This window comes from Trichosurus vulpecula, chromosome 6 (assembly GCF_011100635.1).
Source record: "Trichosurus vulpecula isolate mTriVul1 chromosome 6, mTriVul1.pri, whole genome shotgun sequence".
Taxonomy (NCBI): Eukaryota; Metazoa; Chordata; class Mammalia; order Diprotodontia; family Phalangeridae; genus Trichosurus; species Trichosurus vulpecula.
The window spans coordinates 138,775,226-138,800,332 of NC_050578.1; the positions used below are offsets into that span (position 1 = coordinate 138,775,226).

The 25,107-nt window shown below is 41.8% G+C and overlaps 1 protein-coding gene across 1 annotated transcript in view; it reads left to right on the top strand.

Moving 5' to 3' along the window:
- The window catches only part of TRPC3 (transient receptor potential cation channel subfamily C member 3), an 87,785-nt gene that overhangs the window by 58,996 nt on the left and 3,682 nt on the right, over positions 1 to 25,107 (top strand). The window contains exons 7-11 of the mRNA XM_036763997.1: positions 3,237 to 3,501; positions 12,705 to 12,900; positions 15,468 to 15,677; positions 21,412 to 21,495; positions 24,232 to 24,307. Of these exons, the coding sequence (XP_036619892.1) occupies positions 3,237 to 3,501; positions 12,705 to 12,900; positions 15,468 to 15,677; positions 21,412 to 21,495; positions 24,232 to 24,307 (831 nt within the window). The remainder of the gene's footprint in view (positions 1 to 3,236; positions 3,502 to 12,704; positions 12,901 to 15,467; positions 15,678 to 21,411; positions 21,496 to 24,231; positions 24,308 to 25,107) is intronic.

Consider the following 25,107-nt stretch of genomic DNA (forward strand, 5'->3'; position numbering starts at 1 on the left):
TCAAATAGATCCCAAAAAGAAAACTCCTAGGAACATTGTTGCCAAATTCCAGAGCTCCCAGGTCAAGGAGAAAATACTGCAAGCAACCAGAAAGAAACAATTTGAATATTGTGGAAAAACAATCAGGATAATACAGGATCTGGCAGCTTCCACATTAAGGGACTGAAGGGCTTGGAATACAATATTCTGGAGGTCAATGGAGCTAGGATTAAAACCAAGAATCACCTACCCAGCAAAACTGAGTATCATGCTCCAAGGCAAAATATGGATTTTCAATAAAATAGAGGACTTCAAGCTTTCTCAGTGAAAAGACCAGAGCTGAATAGAAAATTTGACTTTCAAACACAAGAATCAAGAGAAGCATGAAAAGGTAAACAAGAAAGAGAAATCATAAGGGACTTACTAAAGTTGAACTGTTTTGTTTACATTCCTACATGGAAAGATGATGTGTATGATTCATAAGATCTCAATATCTTAGTAGCTGAAAGGAATATGCATATATGTGTGTGTGTATGTGTGTGTGTGTGTATACACATATGTGTGTGTCTATGTATGTATATATGTAGGTATATATACACACACGAAGGGCACAGGGTGACTTGAATATGAAGGGATGATATCTAAAAAAAATCAATTTAAGGGATAAGAGAGGAATATATTGAGAGAGGGAGAAAGGGAGAGATAGAATAGGGTAAATTATCTTGCATAAAAGTGGCAAGAAAAAGTGGTTCTGTAGGAAGAGAAGAGGGGGCAGGTGAGGGGGAAGGAGTAAATCTTGCTTTCATTGGATTTGACCTGAGGAGGGAATACCATACACACTCAATTGGGTATCTTACCCCACAGGAAAGAAGGAGGAAGAAGATAGAAAAGGGGGGATGATAGAAGGGAGGGAAGACAGGGGTGGAAGTAATCAAAAACAAACACTTTTGAAAAGGGACATGGTCAAGGGAGAAAATTCAATAAAGGGGGATAGGTTAGGAAGGAGCAAAACATAGTTAATCTTTCACAACATGAGTACTGTGGAAGGGTTTTACGTAATGATACGCATGTGGCCTATGTTGAATTACTTACCTTCTTAGGGAGGGTGGGTGGGGAGGGAAGAAGGGAGAGAATTTGGAACTCAGAGTTTTAAAAACAGACGTTCAAAAATGACAACAACAACAAAAAAGTTTTTGCATGCAACTAGGAAATAAGATACACAGGCAACAGGGCATAGAAATTTATCTTGCCCTACAAGAGAAGAAGGGAAAGGGGGATGGGAGGGGAGTGGGGTGACAGATGGGAGGGCTGACTGGGGAATGGGGCAACCAGAATATACGCCATCTTGGAGAGGGGGGAGGGTAGAAATGGGGAAACAATTTGTAATTCAAACTTTTGTGAAAATCAATGCTGAAAACTAAATATATTAAAATAAATTAAAAAAAAGAAAAAAAAAAAAGAAATTGGAATCCCTAGTTCTTGAACTTGAAGTCTTCCTCCACTGGACTGGTTCACTATTTGGTAGATTTGGTAGATTTGGGATTTGGGGTGTGTGTGTGTGTGTGTGTGTGTGTGTGTGTGTGTGTGTGTGAGAGAGAGAGAGAGAGAGAGAGAGAGAGAGAGAGAGAGAGGGAGAGAGAGAGAGAGAGTGTAGCCCAAGGGGATCTTCTCAGTTCATCGTAAGATGTTTTCTTTGTGGCTAATATGCCTTCATCCAGTGACTAAAACCCTGTGAGTCTCTCAAATTAGTCAAGGATCTGTTTTCACCCTGTGACAGGGATGTTATTTAATGCTGAGTTCAAAGTATTTATTGATTGATTGGGATTTCTGTGATTATATTGAGGTGGGGTTCCAGCTGCCATCCCCCTATAGAAACATAAACAGAGCAAGATACAAAGGAAAGAAAGCAGGTGTTTCAAGGTGTGGAGGCAGAGAGAGTTGAGCATATTAGACTGCTTATTTTGTCCTCAGAGGCAGCATGGTGCAGTCTAGTGTCTAGTGCATTTGACTTGGGGGTCAGGAAGGCAGGTTCAAATCCTGTCTCTGATACCCACCAATGAGCAAGTCACTTAATATCTCTGAGCCTCAGTCTCCAGTCTGTAAAAATGAGGATACTAATCGTAGCTCCCTCAGAGTGATCTTGAGGATCAAATGAGATCATGGATAAAATGGGCTTTGGGAAACTTAGCTATATCAACATAAGCCATCATTATCCTGCAGTTAGATATTGCTTACATTTGACTTGAAGGTAGCTTTATGAAAAGAACCTGGGATTTTATCTCTTGGAGAATGTGCAGATACATAGGCTATAAATGAAAAGCCCTGAGACTCATTATGTATGCCACACATAAAAACCCAAGCCCTTCATTCATAGTCATGCACTTGCTAGCCAGTGACCCTCTGCAGGCTCCAGGAGCTGGGGAGAGTCTCCAGTCCCTCTTAGGTAGAAAGGGACATTTTCTTGTAGCTGATTGTGCTCAGAGAACTTGGTTCCCTAAACGCTGTTAGACACAAGTTTCCTAACAGCTCTGGCTCTATGATGGTAAAATAGAATAAAGAAGTTCTGGGTTAGAATCCCACCATTTCTGTTTCTTCATCTGTAAAATGTGGAAAATGATAGGGATGAGCTCACTAGGATTGTTGTGAGACAGATCAGTAAGCATTTAGTAAGCATATACCATGTGCGAGGCACAGTGCTGAGTACTGGGGATAGAGACAAAGGCATTGGTGCCTGCCCTCAGGGAGGTTACCTAGCAAAGGGAGAGACCACACATACATGAATCAGTACTTAGATCCAAAAGGAGACGGAAGGTTGCCTTAGGCTCAAGCAGCCCAAGTGTGTAAAAAAAAAAACCCACAACTTTGCAAACTTCCAATTGATACAGAAACGTCAGCTAGTCTTATCTACCCAATGGCGTGGAAACAATTAGTCCATTTCAGTTGTTTTGACATCATGTTATCCCAGCCTATATCAGAGGGATTTTTCCCCCTTTCTCTTCCCCTTGAGTATTTTATTTTGCCTTCTCCCAGTTGGAAAAGACAACGCATGCTTTTGTGATTGTTCCACCCTCTATTGAAAAGAACATTTAATTGAAATCTGAGTGAAAAGGAAGGATGGGAAGAGGGGAATGGTTGTTCCAACAACAGCGTGGAGCCACCACAGGATAAATACTGCCTGTCACAGTGGATGCTGCTGGCGAGCGTACTCAGTGATCAATGGAAACCTCTCTTTTTAAACCTCTTTTTCCCCTCTCCAGCTAGAGATAAATGGCTCCCCTCTGATCCTCAGATCATATCCGAAGGCCTCTATGCAATAGCCGTTGTGCTCAGCTTCTCCCGGATCGCCTACATCCTGCCAGCCAATGAAAGCTTCGGCCCCCTGCAGATTTCTCTGGGCAGGACTGTGAAGGACATCTTCAAGTTCATGGTTCTCTTCATTATGGTGTTCCTGGCATTTATGATTGGGATGTTCATACTGTATTCCTACTACCTGGGAGCCAAAGTCAACCCTGCTTTTACCACGTAAGTAAGACTTCATTTTTATTTAAATTAAATTTTAATTTATGGAAAAAACAAACATTTCCATAACATAGTATAATTTAAAAAAAGGTGATTGCACATAAAACTGCAAATCTGTCATGTAAAGACTTCATTAAAAAAATCAAATGAAGAGCAATCCTGATGTTTACAGATGGAAGCAAAGGAGAAATCTGGCAAAGATATTAACAATTGTGGTAACCGAACACAAACTCAAATAGAAATGAATCTTTGTTGGACAGTATATGGCCCTAAAAAACCACAAATTCACATTGTCTGTATGGTGTGGTATTTTTATCTATTTTACTAAACATTTCTGAATTACATTTTAATCTGGTTTAGTACACTCAATTTTGCTGCTGCAAGTTTTACACCTCTGTGCTAGGTCATTTCTGAACATGAGAAAGTACACAAGCACTACCACCCTCCAAAGGAACCTGAAATCACACTAGGTTTTTTTTTGGCTGCAAACTGTTGATGTATTAAGCTTGTGGTTCACTAAGACCCTGAGATCTTTTTCAGACAAATTGCTATCTAGCTATGACTATCTAGCTATGACATCATGTATTTATAAAATGATTTTTTTCCAACCCAAATGTAGGACTTCACATTTATTATGATTAAATTCCACAAATTCGGAATTTTTCCAAATGCAAAAAAAAGTCTCAGAATTTCTCCATAAAAAAAACAAATAAAAAATGAGAGAGAAAGCATATAAACTTATCTCTAAAATAAATTTCCTCTTGTTTGATTTGACCTACTGCTTTTAGCCTGTCCAAATCATTGTGGATCCAGCTTCATTTTACAGATTCCTGAACCAGCAGAGAAGTGTGCTCTTGGTTATATACAGTGCTGTACCTCAGCCAGCAAAGCTCTGGTTTGAAGGACCAGTCTTTGGGTTGGGCATCACTTTTTCCATTTCTGTCCAGTTGTTTTTCAGTCACGTCTGATTTTTCATGACCCCATTTGGAGTTTTCTTGGCAGAGATACTGGAGCATTTTGTCATTTCCTTCTCCATCTCATTTTACAGATAAGGAAACTGAGGCAAACAGGGTAAAGTGACTTGCCCAGGGTCACACAGCTAATGTCTGAAGCCAGATTTGAACTCAGATCTTTCTGACTCCAGACTTGACATTCTAACCACTGAGCCATCTAGCTGCCCCTTTCCATACTGAACCACCAAAATAATTGTCTGGACATCTATTAATCTAGACATTAAGAGGAGAGCTATGCTCTGTCCTGCAGCCTTGGGGACTGTGTGAAGCGTGGGTTCTGTCTCTGATGCGGTCATTATATCATAGGATCATAAATGTTGAGCTAGAAATCACCTTAGAAATCATCCAATCCCCCCTCTCACTTTACAGGCTAGCGGAGGTGAGGGGACAAGGCCACCCAAGTAGCAATGGCAGAGTCATGACCCGAGCCTAGGCCATCTCCATCTCCAGGCTCTTTCCACTCTGCCATGCCTCCTACTGTGTGACCTTGGACAGGTTATTTGATGTCTTCGAGTCCCAAGTTTTCTCACCTGTGAAAGTAGGGGCTGTGCTAATTGTCACATTGAAAGAGTCTCTAAGCCTCCATTTCTTATTATCCAAAATGTCCATCAACAAGCATTAGTTAAGCACCTACTATGTGACCCCACCCTACTGGGTCCTGGGAATACAGAAACAAACAAAACCAACCCCTGCACTCAAGGAGTTTGCATTCAATTGAGGGAAACAACCACAACAGCCTCATAATCTAGCATTTCTATAATGATTTAACTTTTGCAAAGTGCTCAGTCTCATTTGATTCTCACCACAGCCCTGGGAGATAGGTACTATTATTATCTTTTTTTATAGATGAGGAAACTGAGGCTAAGTGGTGAAGTGACTTGCCCAGGTCACAGAGCTAGTGTTTGAGGCAGAATTCGAACTCAGCTTTTCCTGACTGCAAGTACAGCTCTCTAGCTACCATGCCACCTAGACGCCCCATGCACACATATGAGTACATACAAAAGAAAGTAAATCCAAGGGAGTTTTTTGTTTATTTTGTTGTTTTTTGAGTTGAAGGAGGCAGGGGCAGCTGGGCAGAGATCAGGGAAGGCCTCATGTAGGAGGAGGCATTTGAGCTGAGCTTTGAAGGGGTCTTGGGATTCAAGAGGTAGAAGTGAGGAGGGAGGGCATCCCAGATAAGGGGGTTAGATGGCCTTTTCAGGAGAAAGAAGGCAGAAGATCTTATGAGATAGAGGGACAGCAGGGCCAGTTTGCAGTGTGTGAAGGCGAGTCATGTGTAATAAGCCTGGAAAGATCACCTGGGGCCATATTCTGAGTAAGGCTCCCTGTGGGCTCCATGTTGACAGTTTTAAAGTATAATATTATCTATATTTGATTATATTTTTATTTATTTTGTTAAATATTTCCCCATTTTCTTTTCATCTGGTTCTGGCTGTATGTGGGAGTGTTGTGGGCCGCATACAACCTATATATCATGTGTATGACCTCTGAACTAGATGACTCCTTCTAGCTCTAAATCTGTAACCTCAGACCAAAGTCCCAGCCCACCTCCCCAGCTTGCTTCCTTGCCAACTGCTCCCCAAAGGAAATCCTCAGTTCTAGCCACACAGGTGCAGTCCGGACCCATCTACCGACCTTGGCCTTTCCCACCTCTCCACTTCTGCTCAGCCGTGTCACCTGCTTCTTCCTCTCTCCAGATCCGATTCTCCCCATCCTTCAAGAGTCAGCTCAGAACCCTCCTTCTCTCTTCACTGGTCTTTACTGACCAGTCTCAGCCTCGGTGAAATCTTGCTTCTCGGAATTCCTCTGTGCCTCTCACTTCCTACTACCTGGAGCCATCTCTGTTCCAGTTGTCTTGGATTACCCAAAGAAAGCTGGGTCGAGGCTTTGTTGAAAAGTTATTGTTTCATTTCTGGCTGTGGCTATAGACAGTTTTCCTTATGAGAAGTAGTGTTTGTCATTCCATCCCTGTCCACTCATAGGACGTGTCTCGGATCAGCTAAATATTTGGAAATCCATTCTGTCACGGGAAAAGAGAAAGCAATTTAATTCTCAATTTAATTCAACAAACATTTGTTTGGCTTCAATCCTAGGGATGCAGATGTAGCAAAGCTTCTTGTAATGGGAATTTTGGTAAGTCACCTGGACAACTTTTATGTGCAGATGTGAGATGTAGGGTGTGTGAGGGTGAGCACCTTCTCAGCTGCTCTCAGAGACAAATGCACCAACCTTCTTGGCTCATTTATGACTCATTAATTCTCTTAATTAGGCAATCAAGGGGTATGTTCCAACATTACCTCATAGTTTCTTTTAGAAACTGAGTAATTAATTAGCTCCGAGTTCCCACCCCAGTTTATGAAAACAAGAGAGACTTCTTTTTGCATAAGCCTTTTTCACTGTTCTCTGTCTCAGGCCCATCTCATGGGCTTAGACAAACATCAGGATTATTGGTGAAAGTACTGAGTAATAGATGATGTGTGTGTATGTGTTTCAACAGCGTATGGGCAATGAGGAAGATCACAAAGTCCACCTCTAGTTGTTGGCTATGGCTACTCTGTTGACTCTTCTGTAGACCCAAGACCACAGTCCAATGCCTTTTTGTCTGGATGGCCACTAAAGCGCTTTTTTCAGGATGTCTTTTCCGCAGGATAAATGTTAAACTAGATTCTCTCAAAATATCTTTCCAGACTTTCTCAAAGATGACAGTTAACTCTCACTAACTCTTTCTCTGTGAAGTGAACTCTAAAAGCCAGTTCAGTGAGCATTTACTAAGCCCTTACAACGTGCTAGGCACCTTGCTAAGCACTAGCAATGCAACTCTAAGCAGAAGGAGAGACAATGCCCTCAAGGAGCCTACATTTTAGTGGGAGAAAGAAGCAGAAAAGTGGGGCAGGGGTAAAGGGGAAGAGAGGAGTGGACTGGCTTAGGGCAGTGGGAGGAGATGATGGAGAAAATTCATAGAGTCAGGAGTGCAGCCTGGAGAATGATGACATGGCACTGCTTGAGTGTCCTCCAACAATGGACATTCGGGGAGGAAGTGACCAATCAGAGGAAGAGACTAGAGAAACAGAGGGTACTTCCAGTGTGAAAAGTCCAGGGGGAGAGTGAACCTCAGGGTGAAGAAGTTTCTGTGGCTTACATGGTAGAGAGAGTCAGGAGTACAGCTTGGAGTGGAATGTGGGGGGAAGAAGTGTGAAATAATCTGGAAATATAAGAAGCAGATTGTAAGTGGCTCTGTTTTTTAATGTATTGTATTTTTCCCCAATTATATGTAAAAACAATTTTCTAACATTTGGGTTTTTTTAAAAGTTTATTCCTCCGTCTCTTCCTTCCCCCCCTCCCCGAGATGGTAAACAATCAGACATAGGTTATACATATGCAGTCATATAAAACATTTCCATATTAGTCATTTTGTATAAGAAGACCTGAATAAAAGAAAAAGATGGAAAGAAAGAAATTGAAAAGTAGCCTGCTTCAGTCTGTATTCAGACAACAGCAGTTCTTTCTCTGGAGGTGGATACTATGCTTCATCATTAGTCTTGGATCATTGTATTGCCAAGAAGAGCTAAGTCTGTCATAGTTGAGCATCACGCAGTGTTGCCATTACTGTGCATAATGTTCTGGTTCTGTTCACTTCACTTTGCATCAGTCCACATAAGTCTTTCAAGGTTTTTTCTGAAATCATTCTGCTTGTCATTTCTTATAACACAATGGTATTCCAATGGCTTGTTTAGCCATTCCCCAATTAATTGCTGGGCATCCCTTTGATCTCCAATTCTTAGCCACCACAAAAAAGAGCTGCTATAAATATTTTTGTACATATAGGTCCTTTTCCTTTTTTGAAATCTCTCTGGGATACAGATCTAGTAGTGATATTGCTGGGTCAAAGGGTGTGCACAGTTTTGTAGCCCTTTGGGCATAGTTCCACATTGCTCTTCAGAATGGTTGGATCAGTTCACAACTCCACCAACAGTGTATTAGTGTCCCAGTTTCCCCATATCCCTTCCAACATCCATCATTTTTCTTTTTTGTCATATTAGCCCTCTGAAAGGTGTGAGGTCGTACCTCACAGTTATTTTAATTTGCATTTAACTAATCAATAGTGATTTAGAGTCTATTTTCCATATGGCTGTAGATAGGTTTGATTTCTTCCTCTGAAAACTGCCTGTTCATATCCTTTGACCATTTAGCAATTGGAGAATGACTTGTATTTTTATAAATTTGACTCAGTTCTGTATATATTTGTTTTTTTTTTGAGGGGGGAAGGCAGGGCAGTTGGGGTTAAGTGACTTGCCCAAGGTCACACAGTGTCTGAGGCTGGATTTGAATTCAGGTTCTCCTGACTCCGGGGCTGGTGCTCTACCTACTGCACCACCTAGCTGCCCCAGTTCTGTATACATTTGAGAAGTGAAGCCGTTATCAGAGGTACTTGTTAGAAAAAAAATTTTCTGCAGTTTTCTACTTTCCTTTTAATTTTGATTACATTGGTTTTGTTTGTGTAAAAACTTTTTAATTTTATAAAAATCAAAATTATCTATTTTACGTTTTGTAATGTTCTCTATATTTTCTTTGGTCCTAAATTCTTCCTTTATCCATAGATCTGACAGATAAACTGTTGTGGAGGGTTTTAAAAGCCAGCCAGAGGAGTTTGTATTTTATCCTAGGGCAAGAAGGAGCCACTGAAGTTTCTTGAGCAGGATAGTGCCCTGCTGACAAGTACAGTCAGATCTGTACTTTAGGAATATCAGTTCTTTGTGGAGGCTAGATCTTTGTGGAGGCCCTCTCTCTGTGTGCTTCACAATTTCTCTAAAGATGGATGGCTGTCACAATTCTCAAAATCTCAGACTTGTTCTCTCATAACAATCAACTGTACTCTCTCACAGACTTTTCCTGTCATGACAGAGCATTCAATCTTTCCCAGACCCTCTCTGCAATGGCAGTTAAATAGTCAACCCCTAGATTCTCTTTCCTTTCTCTTAGAAATACAGTAACAGCAACCAAAGCCTCTGTGACAAAAGCTGTTTTAAAGTAGAGTGACACAGAGATTTAAAAACTATGCACTGCCTTTGGGGAAGGAGGAAAGAGAGCTAGAGACAGAGAGAGACAGAGAGAGAGGGAGAGAGAGAAGAAGAGAGAGACAGACAGAGGGCGAGAGAGAGAAAAGAGGAGAGACAGAAGAGAGAGACAGACAGACAGAGAGACAGAGGGAGAGAGAGAGAGAGAGAGAGAGAGAGAGAGAGAGAGAGAGAGAGAGAGAGGAGAGACAGATGGAAAGACAGAGAGACAGAGGGAGAGGGAGGAGAGAATAAAAGAGATAGGAGGAGAGCGAGACGAGAGAGAGACAGACAGACAGGAGAGACAGAACAGACGGACAGAGGCAGAGAGAAGAGGGAGACAGAAGAGACAGGGAGAGGGAGAGAGAAAAGAGGAGAGAGAGGACAGACAGACAGAGACAGAGAGAGAGACAGACAGAGAGACAGAGGAAGAGGGAGAGAGAAAAGGGGGGGAGGGAGAGAGGGGGGGGGAGGGAGAGAAGGAGAGAGACAGAGAGGAGAGACACAGACAGACAGAGACAGAAAGAAGTGGGGGGGGAGAGAGAGAGAGAAGAGAGGACGCGAGGAGAGAGAGAGATGAGAGGAGAGCACGAGAGAGAGAGCGAGAGAGAGAAGGAGGAGGGAGAGGAGAGAGAGAAAGAGAGACAGAGATGGACGAGAGAAGAGAGTATAGGGGCTTGAGACAGAGAGAAGAGGAGAGACAGAGACGGAGAGAATACAATGTAAACACAGATAAATTAATATAAGGTGGAGTGTGATGGGAACAAAGCAGAGGTCGAGACAAAGTGTTGGAGGGGATTCTGATCAGGGAGGGATCACTTGCAACTAGAAGGGAAGGGGAGGCTTCATGGAGGGGCTGTGATATCTGAGCCCCAGCCAGGAAAGAGGACTAGGATTTTGAAAATGAGAGATGAGGAGGGTAGGGCATTCCAGGTATGGGGAGTGACCTGTACAAATGTCTAGAAGAGGGAGATGGCAGGTGGACTTTGGGGAACAGCCCCAATAATGATAAAGGTGTGAATTCCCAAACAAAACCAACAACTAAAACCCCCACCACATCAAAAGATAAAGGAATAGGCAAAGGATATATGGGCTGGAATGTGTGATATCATTGTACATTTCACTCTGGTTCCCAGTCTTGGAAAGCAATTTCTTTTCTTTTTTTTTTTTTTTTTTGGTTCAATGTTGTTGTTTCTCCTTTCTTTTCTTTTCTTTTTATTAATTTTTAGTTTCCAACCTTCACTTCCATAAGATTTTTGGTTTCACATTTTCTCCTCCCTGCCCTGCCCCCTCCCCAAGATGGTGTGCAGTCTGATATAGGCTCTGCTTACACATTCATATTAAATATATTTTCATATCGGTCATGATGTAAAGAAGAATTAGAACAAATGGGTTGGAGAGCCATCTCTAAGAGGTGATATCCAGTTGGATAACATCCTACAATAATAGCTGCAGCAGCAACAACTATAATAATAATAACTAGCATTTATATTGTGCTTTGGGCAGGTAGGTGGCACAGTGGTTAAAGCAGTAGACTTGGAGTAAAGAAGATTCATCTTCATGAGTTCAAATCTAGCCTCAGACACTAGCTGTATGACCCTGGGCAAGTCACTTGCCCCTGTTTGCCTCAGTTTCCTCATCTGTAAAATGAGCTTGAGAAGGAAATGGCAAACCACTCCAGTATCATTGCCAAGAAAACCCCAAAAAGAGTCAGATATGACTGAAACGACTGAACAACAACATATTATGTTTTATGGGTTTCAAAGTGCTTTTCCAGATATTTACTGGGTATCCCAGAACATCTTAGTGCAGTTTTAATCATTAATAACTTCAGAAGCATAAATATGACAATTAAAAAGTTTTAATTGGAAACTTTAAATTTCTTTTACGTTGAATGATTTCCTTTAAGCTAAGTAGTTTTGTGAATTTTGAATAATAAAATTTTCATTTGAACAAGATGGCATTCCCTGTGTGTGAGAGAGAGAGTTTCTCATTTCTCCTCAATGCTTTCTCTTACTGGAGCAGCAGAGGAGGTCATTCCCTCACTCAGCTACCTCAGTTGCCCAACCTGTCTCCTTTGGGCTTTTTCTTGTGGGGTCACATCCGGACTGTCATATATGCATCCAAACCTCGTTTTTTGGATGACCTGAAGGCTGGGATTACAACTGCAGTCCTTTCAGGCACTGAGCAGCTGCTGCTGAGTTTTCACAAAGACCAAAAATCAATATATAGCATGACATGGTGGTTATATTGAATTTTAATAAGAAAAATCAATATTTAAAAACTTTATAAACCTTTCAGATATTATTTTTTGCAAGTTTGTAACATTTATACTTCTAAATATAGCTAGGTGGTAGAATAGATAGAGTGCTAGCCATGGAGTCAAGAAGACCTAAGCTCCAATCCAACCTCAGACACTTACTAGTTGTGTGATTCTGGGTAAGTCATTTAACCTCTGCCTCAGTTTCTCAACTGTAAAGTGGGGATAATAATAGTATCTACCTCTCAGGGTTGTCATTAGCACATGTCATGTGCTAATATTTGTAAAGCACAGTGCCTGGTGCATAGTAGGCACCATATAAATGCAAGCCATTATTATTCTTATTGAAGTCATTAAAACTTAAAAATTCACCAAGACTTTTGGGACACCTTGTATAATTTCATTTCATTCTCGCAGCAATGATAGCTCCTACCGTAGGAGGTATATGCTATTATTATTTATTTTTACAGATGAGGAGAGTGGAAGAGACACAGGCCAAGTGAGAGGTTCAGGGCACAGAGAATTGAGCTTTACAGAGTTTTTCCTCTGTCTACTCACTCATAATTATATACATTTATATACATATACATCATTATACATAATATAGTTTATATAATAAATATATTTAAAATTTTTATTTATTTTAGTCTATTATTTATTATTATTAATATTATTATTTTATTTAATTTTATATATTTTAATGTTTTATTTTATGTGTTTATTTTTATTTTATATATTCATTTTTATTTATATACTTATATATTTTTAATTTTTATTTTATATTATATATTATAAACATATATTATGAATACTCATGACATTTGAGCTTCTCGTATGAAAAATAGTTCATTGATGACTGTGATCCTGCTTCTTTAACAGAGTGGAAGAAAGCTTCAAGACTTTGTTTTGGTCCATATTTGGATTGTCTGAAGTGACGTCCGTGGTGCTCAAATATGATCACAAATTTATTGAAAATATCGGCTATGTTCTCTATGGAATATACAACGTCACTATGGTTGTGGTCCTTCTGAACATGCTGATTGCGATGATTAATAGCTCTTACCAGGAAATCGAGGTAAGCTCTTGAGGGCAGTCCCTCCATCTTGTCTAGGACATCTAATAACATGGTGTTTGTGGGATTTTGCCTTGAATGTTGGAGATGAGAAGATTGTTGATTTGGAGTTTGAAGAGACATTAGACCAGCCTCCTCATTTTACAAATGAGGAATCCAAGGTCTAGCAAGATGAAGAAATCACACACACACCACACACACGCACACGCACACACACGCACACACACACGCACACACCACACACACACCACACACACACACACACACCACACACACACACACACACACACACACCACACACACACACACACACACCACACACACACACACACACACACACACACACACACACACACCCCACAACCACAGGTTAAACAGGAAGTTAAGTAGCAGTGCTGATTTTTTAATGCATTCCCCACCAGATCAAACTTATACAGACCTCTAGCCCACCGAAAGAATAAATCTCGGATAGAGTGAACTGTTGTCTGCTTGCACTGCCTCTCCCAGACTGAACGAATGAAAAGTATTTCATGAACACTTACTGTGCTAATCATTGAGGATACAAGTACAAAAGTAAGACAGTCCCTGCCCTTAAGAAGTTTGTATTCTTATGGGGGAGAGAACACACATAAAGGAGTGGAGGCCAGGGATGGTAAGTTCAGTCTAGTGGGAACGAATGGACATTCCATTCCAGAAGCAATGATAGTATTGATGTGGCTACTGTTCCCAAAGCGCGAGGCAAAAAAAAAAACAAAAAAAACAAAACATGGGGAGGAGGATAGGACCCATGAGGCAGCAGTGAGACTGGAGGTGCGGAATTTCTGGATATGTGTATGTACTGACACAGCGTAATGGGCTGGCTATCCAACTGTTTCTCAAAAACTGGAAAATGGGCACTTTTCAACTACTTAGTTTTTCCTGTATTGTTTGACTCATTTCTTTCGAATAGTCTTGACCTTATTGTAATGTTCTAAGGCATGATGCATTCAGCACAGTATCAACCACAACCAAGAATATTTGGGGTACTCAGTGATTTATGGGGAATCCCTCTTCCATTTGAACTTTGTATAGGAAATTCTCCATGCCATGGCCAGCACGTTGGGCTATGATCTGTCTTCCTGTTTTATGTTTTGCCTGGAAGTCTTGGATCCCAGTGTTGCAGTGAATAGAGAGCCAGCCTTGGAGACAGAAAGACCTGAGTTCAAATCCTACATCTCACAGATACTGACTGTGACACCCTGGGCAGGTCACTTAAACCTTCAGTGCTTTGGACAGCTCTCTAAGACTAAATGCAGAGAAGGTGCTGCCTTATATAAGTGAAGGCAGTTTACTCACCTGAGAATTCTCAATATCAGTGAAATCCCAGCTGTGGTCCTTATCTGGGTATTATTATTATCATTATTATTATTCTGTATCAATAAATACAGGGTTTTGTTTATCAAGGATTTTGTATCACCTTAGCATATAAATGAGAGATTCCTTATGGAGGGATAGCTTTCAATGATTTCCTCTCCTTGGGCAAATGTATTTTTGTAAAAGACAGACAGTAAACATAGCAGGAGCTTGTATTCTCTGTATTTTTTAGCCCATTGTGTGCCTGCTGTAGATAAAAAGCCTGCCCGCTGGATTCCCATATTTTCATCAAAGATATCCTCAATACATATTTTATAAATTCTCACAAAAATTTAATAGAGATAAAAGAGTAAGTGTGGGTCAATGGTAATTAATGTTATCTCACTTGCCTTTTGGGATTATAATATAAAGAAAGCTAATAAAAGATCAATAAAATAATAAATCACCTACATATTTGTATATACCTGCATCTGTCTCTTGGAAAAGTCCTACTGGGTTCTCTTGCTCCGGACCAGGGGTTTGTAACCTTTGTTGTGCCGACTGCTTTGGCAGCCTGGGGAAGCTGATGTAGCCCTTCTCAGGATACTGTTTTTAAATGCATAAAATAAGAAACTTAGGGATTACAAATGGAATCAATTATATTGAACTGCAGTTGTGAAGGAAGGAAAGAAAGGAAGGAAGGGAGGGAGGGAGGGAGAAAGAAACAAAGAAAGAAAGAAAGAAAAAGAAAGAAAGAAAGAGGAAGAAAGAAAGAAAGAGAAAAAGAAAGAAGGAGAAAAAGAGAAAGAAAGCCATTTTTTTTGAAGACTGTCTCCCTATCTCACTCAGGTTGGAAGTACAGTGGCCACTCACTGGTCCAGTGCCATGTTTACCAACTGGGAAGCTTTGACCTACTCAGTTTGCCCCACCCCCACTTAGGAAGCTTACTGACCATCCCTCCCCTCATCCCCATATTGATGCCTAACTTATTGCAGACGCCTGATCCTTGATTGGCTTATGCCCTACTGCCATTCAGAACTCAAGCAATCCATTAGTTTCAGCCCCACCTGTAAGCAGGAATTATAAGCATAATGTACCACCAAGCCCAGTGGCAACCAATCATATTGCAGCACAGTTATGTAAATAAGTTCATGGACCCCAAGGTTAAGAACTTTTGCTCTAGAGTATTTAGTTTAAAATAGAAGCCGGTATCTCTTTTTTTTCCCTTTGTGATGCAGGATGACAGCGATGTTGAATGGAAGTTTGCTCGCTCAAAACTTTGGTTATCTTACTTTGACGATGGGAAAACATTACCCCCACCCTTCAGTCTGGTGCCCAGCCCCAAATCCTTTATTTATCTCATCATGCGGATTGTTAATTTTTCCAAGTGCAGGAGGAGAAGACTGCAGAAGGATATAGAGATGGGAATGGGTAACTCCAAGTCCAGGGTAGGTACTGAAAACTTCTCTAGGCCTAAAATAAATGTGTTTGTCTCCCCATCATTGTCCTTTGTTATTTGTAGACGATTTTCTACTTGTGAAATTGAAAGGTGTTGGAATCTTCATGGACTTTTATAGAATGAGCCATATTTTAGTATCATCTTAGGGCATTTAGAAAGAACTTTCGTGCCTTTGGTTAAAACTTCCCTTAGCCCATTGGAGGCAAAAAAAAAAAAAATCCACAGGAGTAGATGATATAAATTTTGCCCTTTTTTGTACTCCATATCTTTACCATTAATGAAAGTTTAAAAGTTTTAAGCTAAATTCTTTAGGCTATAATTTAAACCCATTTTCCCCTTATTTTATCTGGAGTAAAAACAAGTGGCTATTTCCCACCATCTGTTTTTATTCTTGAAAAGCATTAGCCACTCCCCCACTCCAAAAAAAAAGATAAATCCGCAAGCAATCTCTTCTTGAGGCTAAATAACCTGAATTTCTTTAGGAACAGATATAGCAATGAATACCAATATAGAAGAATGCAAATCAGCCTCATCAAGTTTTCTTGCAGCCAGTTTCCATTATTATTTGAAGGAACTGAGTTAGCCCAATGTGGCATTGGGGATCAAAATGAAATAGGTAAGATCGATGAAATAGCCATCTCCCATAGTGGCAACTTAATAGTTTAAAAAACTTCATTACCAGAGAGGAGTAACTAACTTAGTAGGTTAGGGGATGGATTTCAGGACTTTGGAGAAAGGAAGTACACACACACACACACACACACACACACACACCCTGCATTTGGGCTTTTGTTTAACATTATGTTGTGACAGAAATTATTATTGCTCTCTTGTATTTAATAACTAATTACTGTATTCGGACCAAGGTTTTTCCCTTTTTCTACTTCCTCAACTAGAAATCAAGCAGTGTGGGAAATCTTGGGCAAAGACTCACCCAGTCTAAGATCTAATCAGACAGTAAAAGAAAATCTAAATTTAGGTGAATGGATAGATTCCTGCTTATTGTGTTTACTTTGGTAGGTCTGGAAAAATGTTGATTCTCCCTTCTGTCAGGCAGGTGATATGGAAGTTGATAAGTCTCTTTGGCCAAGACTTGGGTGATCCAAGTTATGTGCCCCAAATTTCTCATTAATTGTTAACCAATAAGAGTTGATTGCCACCCTGAGGAAAACCTACTTTTCGAAGGGCATGTTATATAAGTGTTGACTAGGTTCCATGAGGGGTCTTTAGCATTCAAGAGTGCCATTGACCTCTTTTATTAATAAAATGCTAGCATTATTAGTAAAATGATTAATTACTCAGAACTTATGTCTCTCAAACTTTTTAAACACCAGAGTTGAGAAAAAAGGAGATTAAAAGAAGGGATGGGATCACTGGTTATAGTGCATGGAACCATGATACTGATGGCAGAGCTGTTGCCATCTTATTTCTGTTTTCTCTGCCAAGGAGAGAATGATGTCTGCCTGGCTTCAAGAAACAAAAATGACTAGCAGGGAGTGGCTACATGAGACAAATAAGGCAATGGGAAGAGGACACGTAGCTGCCCAGGTGGAATTCAAGGCAGCTGGCCCAGATGAGCTACATCATGCAAAGGGAAAATGGGACAAGGGATCACAGGACCAGGGAAGGGCACGTGTTGTCCTGAGTTTCAAAAAAGGGAAGAGAATAAAGTCTGCAAACTCCAGGCCAATGAGCTTGATTTTGATTCCTGGGGAAATTATAGAACACATCATTAAAGAGATGGGTGGCGAACCTCTAGAAAAGTCAGCAGTGCTTCCAGAGACTCCACCTGTTCCCAGCCAGAACCCATCTGGCCAGACTAACCTTATTTACTTTAAAAAAAAAAAAAGTTACTACAGTGGCTGATCAGGGGAATGCCAGAATATAGTTCACCTAGATTTTAGCAGAGAATTTGATAAGGTATGTTTTTAGAGTAAAGATGGAGAGATATGGAGTAGAGAGCAGTATAGTTAGATGGATTTGATACTGGTTGAAGGCCTGGACTTAAAAAGTCATCATTAATGGCTCAATGTTGGCTTGGCAGGAAGTCTCCAGGGAGCTGTGCTGGGCCCTGTGAAGTTTAATTTTTGTTTTCCAGTTATTATTCCTGACTTAGAGGGATAGATGACATGCTCATCAACTTTGCAGATGATGCAAAACTGGGAAAGGCAGCTAACAAACTGAATAACAGTTGAGCCATAAAGCTCCCAAAGACCTAAAGCATTGGGCTGAACCCAGTGGTGTGCTGATAAATGTTTAACAGCCAGTCCACTTAAAACCATAATACTTTAAAGTTTAATCTGTATAATTTATATTTTCTCCATTTTTTGAAGTCTAAGCAGTCGACAAAACAGTCAAGCCCTGATTTGTATCATTTGCCAATTTCTGAGGTGTAAATGCTCACACTGAAAACTTAACAATCAGCTCACTTGAGCACTGGCTAAATCTAATAAAATGAAATTCATTTGGGATAAACATAAAGACTTCAAGGTAAATGTCTTCAAAGCATTCAAATGTAAAGTTAAAAAATCAAAATCACAACTACAGGTTAACATAAGGATAATTAGGCAGCAAGTTTTAAGAAAAAGATGAGTTTTAGTTTAGTTTACCCAATGTTTAACAACCAGCTTTCTGAAATAAAAAGATGTAAGTGTGACACACTTTTAAGTTTGATCTTCATCATTCACATGTTCTCCATCACTTTTCTAAGCCTAGAGAATCAACAAAACAGTCCTAATTTGTAGTGTTTGCCTAGTTCCAGGGTGTAAATTCTTACACTAAAAATCTAACAATCACTCTTGTAGGTTCAAACTGGCTTTGACCCATCCCCGCTTATGTCACAGTACCTCCTTGCAGGGATTCTCTGGAGATTTTCATCTCCCCAGGAGGGCCTAGTGCCAAGAGATTCTGTATTTCATGGTCTTTAGTTACCAGAGGGCAAAGCTGGACTCCTGAAGGGACCACCTGCTAGTTATGACCCTAGTCACCATTGGAATGAGGTAGAGGTAGTCATAAGGTCATGGAATCATAGATTTAGAGAATGTAGACACCATCCATTCCAACTCCCTCATTTTAGTGAGGAAGAAACTAAGGATCTTAGGATCATAGATCTGGTGCTAGAAGGGACCTCAGAAGCCATCCAGCCTTTCATTTTAGAAATAAAGAAGCTGAGGCCCAGGGAGATTAATGATATGCCCACAGCTCAAACCCGGGTCTTCTGATTTTAAATCCCAGGGTCTTTTCATGGTCCCATTCTGCCTCTCAATAAAGAAATGTTTTTTATCTGAGATTTACCCCATTTGAAAATCAGGCTTGCCATAATGCAGAAATCCACAGCTATCTGGGACTGAAGTTGACTTCCTTTTTAACAGCCGGATTGAAGCAATTTATTTTTTGAGATTTTCAGCTTTAGAACCAGAAAGACCTGGGTTCAAGTCTTGTGACTTTGTGTCCTCTCAATGCTCTTGGTAGTTCTGTAAGACTATGATTACAGAGAAGATGATCTGCCTTTGTATAGGGAATTTCTTCATCTGAGAGTCCCCTATCCCAGTAAAGTCCAGTCCTCATCCCTTATCCCTTCCTAATGAGAAAGCTGAAAAGAGGGTAGCAGTGGGCTGCTGTAGCCCAAATCTCTAATCCAGATAATGTTTTGCTAACTCAGAGCCCATGGAGAAGAAAGCCAGCAGTCATGGCAGCTCTGAAGGTGCACAGCTGGGCTCTATTTTAAGGTGTACAGCTGGTATCCACGTTGCTGCTCTCCAAGAGAATAACTTGTCTCAGGCGGGATTCCTGCAAATAGCAGAAAGGTTGAGTCCTCTGGAGCCCCTTCTCAGGGGCTTCCCAGCCAAGATAAACTGAGCTGAAAACCTGCCATCCACATTTTCCAGCTTTTTAACAGAGGGCTGTGTTCTCCTCCCTTCCTAATCCTCTTCACAGATGCCACTTCTTTACTGACCACTCCAAAATGAGAGGACGACAATATTTGCAGTACTTTTATTCTTGAGGGGGGAGGGAGAATTTTGTTTTGTAGCCTTAAGGAATCTCTTTTGCACAACTGTGGAGGTGACCTTGGCTCGTAGACTGACCCTAACCTCTTGTGGGAAGCAGCAAAATCCGTCCTTATATAGTGATCAGACCAGACAGTCTGGGGAAGGTTTGTCTGAAGGACCAATGATTTCACTGGTATAGGGATGAGGAAATTCTAGGATTGCTGAGTGCCATCTTCTCTGCAATTTAGAAAGTTACCTGGAGCATTGGGGAGTTGAGTGAGTTGCCAAGGGTCACAAAGCCAGGATGTACCAGAGACAGGACTTGAACTCAGGTCTTTCAGACTTTGAGGCTGCCTGGCTATCCACTACTCCACCCTGTTGTCCTTTAGACAACATAGTGAAATGCTAGTAGGCATTGAGAATTCTCTCAGACCAGCTCCAATTTCTCTCACCCTGGCACCTAGCCACCTCCCAGGTGCCCCCCCCCAATTGTCCTTTCTCTGATGGTCTTATGGTCATCTGGTTAGCTGAATTCTGCTACATTTTGTTAACTGATGCCAAGGTGTGAACTTGGAATAGCTTATGGTATAACTTCTTCCTATTCAAAAAGGACTCTTTCAGATCCAAAGGAATGAAGCTGTAATGGTAGAAAGTCAGTGGTAGTGTTGATATTTTTGGGCAGAGGGCCCTTCACAGTGTACCTTCCCACTCCACTATAGGCCCATCTCCTCTGCCTTCATGGGAAGGAAGGTTATTCCTGCCCTTGTGTGTATCAATGGAGTGGTTGATCATGATTGTCAACTGCTCTCACCCACTCAAAATCAAAGCATATAGAACACTTTTAGCTTGATTCTTAAAGTCCTAAGTAAGTATCTAGAAAGGTGCTTTACATCAGCCTTTCTTTGAGGGAGACCTTCACTGGGGAGAAATTTAATTCAGGTCTTTACAACATTCATTTATTAAATGCCTAACGAATGTAAGGCACTGGATTAGGCATTGGGGATACAAAACCAAAACCAAAAGATATCTTGCCCTCCAGGAGCTTACATTCTAATGAGAGAAAAGAAGCCCAGAAAAGAAATCCTTTATTTCATAAAGAGAAACACTCCAGTAACATGACCAACATTCCTGTCTCTAGGTAGCACTGGCCCCCTCAGAGCTCCAGAACAATGCGTAGGAGTACACAGAGGGGTGTAAGAAAGAAGAAAGTTTTTAATATAAGCAATATATTTAATAGGTTTTACATATTTAATTTAAATAGTTCAACATTTTAAAGAACAAGGATGTTGAATTCATTATAATAATAATATAATAATAGTAGCTAGCATTTATGTAGTGCCTACTATGTGCCAGGCACTGTGCTAAATGCTTTACAAATATTATCTCATTTTATCTTCATTTTTTGTTATTCTCACTTTATAGTTGAGGAAACTGAAGCAAACAGGGATTAAGTGACTTGTCCAGGGTCACACAGGGAGTAAGTGTCTGAGTCTGGTTTTTCACTTAGGTCTTCTTGTCTCCAGGCCCACAGTCTATCCACTGCACCACCTACCTGCCCCAGAATGCGTCTGCAAAACACCTTCGCTTATTGTTTCTAAACCACATTTAAGAAGAATGCCCCTCACCCCCAGACTTGAACTCCAGAAATGCCAGGGAAAAATGAACAGGTAGATGGTAGTTTTGATTTCCAATGAATGTATTCTCATTTACTAGGTTAATTGTATTTTTTCCTAGTTAAACCTCTTCACTCAGTCTAACTCCAGAGTTTTTGAATCACACAGTTTTAACAGCATTCTCAGTCAGCCAACACGCTATCAGGTAAGCGCTTATCGGGCATGTATGTACACGTATGTGCACATGTGTAACTGTGTGTGTTTGTGAGTAGAAATCCATCCTTCATTTGTGCCGTGAATTTGAGAGTTGACTTTAGAGACCCCCCTGCTCAATGTGAGGATGCCGAGGAGTCACTCCAGAGCATTCAAAGTGAGGACTGGCAGAACAGTTAATGCCAGGCTATGGAAGAACAGTACGAGTTTGATGGCTAGCCCCCTTGTCCTTATGGACGGGATGTAAATAAGCTTGACACCCGGCCTGGATTTATAAATGTTTTCCCTTCGGGAAGCTATTCCCCCTAATTATTGTCCATACTTGGGGAATTTGTCTTCGTGAGCACCATCTTGAAGGGAGAAGGGGGGGAGGGGAGAGAGGAAGAAGCCTTTATTAAGCACCTGCTTTGCGCCAGGCACTGTGCTAATCACTTTACAGTTATTATCTCATTGATCCTCACAATAACCCTGAGAGGTGGGTGCTGTTATTATTTGCAATTTACAGATGAGGAAACTGAGGCAGATGGGTGACGTGACTTGTCCAGAGTCACACAGCTAGTATGAGGCAGTATTTGAACTCAGGTCTTCCTGATGCCAAATCCAGTGCTCTATCCACTGTACCATCTATTGTGTATTTTGCATTTTAATATTGGGTGAGACATTTGGCGCTGCTCTCAAACTTAGGGATGGGGAGAGCATGGTTCCCCTCAAGTTGATCATTCTGGTTTCCAAATCTCCAGGCTGTTTCTGGCAGGTGATCCAGCCCCCCAGTAAGGAGGAAGGGGATCAGGGAGTGAGGATGAGTAGCGGGTTAAGTAGTCGTAAAGCGCAGCATTGGTCTGGGGGCTGGGAGGCCGGGGCTTCTTTTCACACTGCTTCCAGTGAAGCTGACTTTGATGTTTAAATATTCTGCTACGAACTGAAATAAGAAATATGTCACTGCCAGAGGCAAATGTCCAAAGACTGGCCCAATGTTAGCCGTGTGCTTTGGAAGCTGCCCAGGTGCCAGGGGTCGTGAAGCTGGGCCAGGGCTGCCTGAGAAGCGCCCCCATGCTCTGCTCCTTTTACCTTGTGCCCCCTCTCCCTATGACATCTTCACAGCTCCGCCTCTCTCCTCCTTGGCCCCCAGGGCCCTTGGACCATGCATTGTCCCTAACTCCTTCCTTCTCTGCCTGGGCTGATTGTTTGCTGACGCCAGAGCTTCTGCTGAACTGGGCAGCTGCCCCAACTCTTCTCCCTACATCAGCCCCAGCTCAGGACTTCAGGCAACAGGGATGCCCCAGCCTATCAGGATTCAAATAGACATTCAACAAAGATGCCTTAAATAGGGTTCTAGAGGACTTTGAAGGTTTGAAGAGCATTTTACATGCAGTGTCTCATTTGGTCCATACAACAACCCTCTCAGGTAGCTGCTTTTTAAAGATGGGTAAAGCTAGGAGGAGAAGTGATGTGTCCAAGGCCACACAGCTAGGAAGAATTGGAGGCAGGATTCAAACCCAGGGATTCTTGACTCCACGTCCAGAGCTCTATCTCCTATATTACCTAGTGGCCTCAGCAATATGTTCTGTACAGAGGGAGAAATGGAAGGGGGAAAAGGAGAAAGGGAAATGGGAGAAAAGGAGAGAACAGAGTAGAAAGGGAGGGAGAGAAGGAAAAGAGGTGAGAGGAGAGGAGGAAGGGGAAAAAGAAAGGAGAAAGGGAGAAAAAGAAGAGGAAAGAAGAATAAGGGAAAGAGAGAAGAAAAGAGGAGGAGGAGGAGAGCCAAGAGAGGAGGGGAAGGGGAGAGAGAAGAGAAAGAGGAAGCAGAGGAGATAGAGAAAAGAGAAAAAAGAAAAGGGGAAAGAGAAAGTGAGAGAAACAGGGAGAAAGGGTGGAAGCAGAAAAAGTCATGAGGGAGAAATTTCAACTGTCTGATGATGAAGCCTTGGACGCCAAAGTTTAGTGGAGGAGTGATAATAATAACTCAGTTTTCTATGGTGGTTTCTGGTTTCCAAGCTTCTTGTTCACCACCCTGGAAGGTGGTATAACTCTCCAGGTAATGCGAGTATCATTGTCCCTATTTTATAGACTAGGGAACTGAGGCCCCGTGAGGTGTGCCAATCTGGCCACAGTGCCAGGGCCCTGGCAGAGCTCAGGGCTCCTGACTTCCCATTCACTCTTCTCATGCTCCTGGCTTCCAGGTTGTGCCTCAGTCTTATGTTGGGTCAGCATCTCGCTATGCCTAGAGATAGCATAGACATACAAGGCTCTTTCAAAGATGAGCATATGGGGCGGGGTGTCTAGGAAATGATTCATTACTTATTTTGGAAGACTCAAAAGGCACAGTGTATATTGTCTAGTTAGTTAGCAGTAGAAACAGCACTCAGAGCTAGAAGAGACCTTGGACTTAGGCTATTGCCTGGTTCATCTTTCTCACTTTACAAAAGAAACAGAGGTTCTGAGCTGTAAGGAGTTTGCTCACGGTCATACCAGGAAAAAAGGAGTGGAGCGAGAATTCAGAACCAGACCCCTGACTCCACATCTACTGTCCGTTCTACCATACTCCCTTCCCTCCTGAGAGCTGGCAGGTCCCAATGGCTACCTGGCTCCTTCCACCGTAACAGTGTCGATTCAAGCCACTGTTCTCTCGTGGTATGTTTTGCTTGCAGGTGCATAGGACTCTTGGGAGAGTAAGTTGTGGACTCTTTACATATATAAATAGGGGTATAATTGTGTCTTCTTTCTGCAGCAAATAATGAAAAGGCTCATAAAACGTTACGTTCTGAAAGCCCAGGTAGACAAGGAGAATGATGAAGTCAATGAAGGTGAGTGTCTCCTGGAGGAGAAGCTTGCTTTGAGAAGGGTTTCATCAAACATGGAAGACAGGAGGGAGGGAGGGAGGGGAGGGGTTGAGAGAGAAAAACAGAGAGAGAGAGAGAAGGAGGGAGGGAGAGAGGAAGAGAGAAGAAGCAAAGAAGAAAGGGGAGGGAGAGGGAGGGAGAGATAAGAGAGAGGGAGAGGGAAAGGGAGAGAGAGAGAGAGAAAAGAGAAAGAGAGAGAGAGAGAGAGAGAGAGAGAGAGAGAGAGAGAGAGAGGAAGAGAGAGGAAGAGAGAAGGAGGGAGGGACAGGGAGAAGGAGGGAGAGAGGAAGAGAGACAGAAGAGGTGAGAAAGGGGGGGAAGGAGAGAGGAAGAGAGAGGGAGGGAGGAAGGGACAGGGAAAGAGAAGGAGGGAGGGAGAGAGGAAAAGAGAGAGAGGAGGATGGAGAGAGAGAGGGAGAGAGACAGAGGGAGATAAAGACAGAGATTGGGAGCCGGGACAGGAAGGCCCTTGGACATCTTAAAACAGTACAGAAGTTAGATTATGCTTATTTGAGTTGAGTCTTTCTTATAATTCAAGGGCAGCTGAGCAAGCCATGTCATGTTTTTCAAGTATCTGAGCAGAGCCATAAATAGGGCTTTTTGTGCCTGGGTAAAGAGGGTAAGGATGAAGGTGCAGAGGAGGGGAAGGCAGGGAGGGAATGGGGACAGTGAGAGGAGGAAATGTTCTGTCTGGTGCGCTGGAGTGAAGTCCTAGAAAGGACTTCAAGAGGCAGAAAGAGGTACCCTAGACTTGGGGTCAGGAA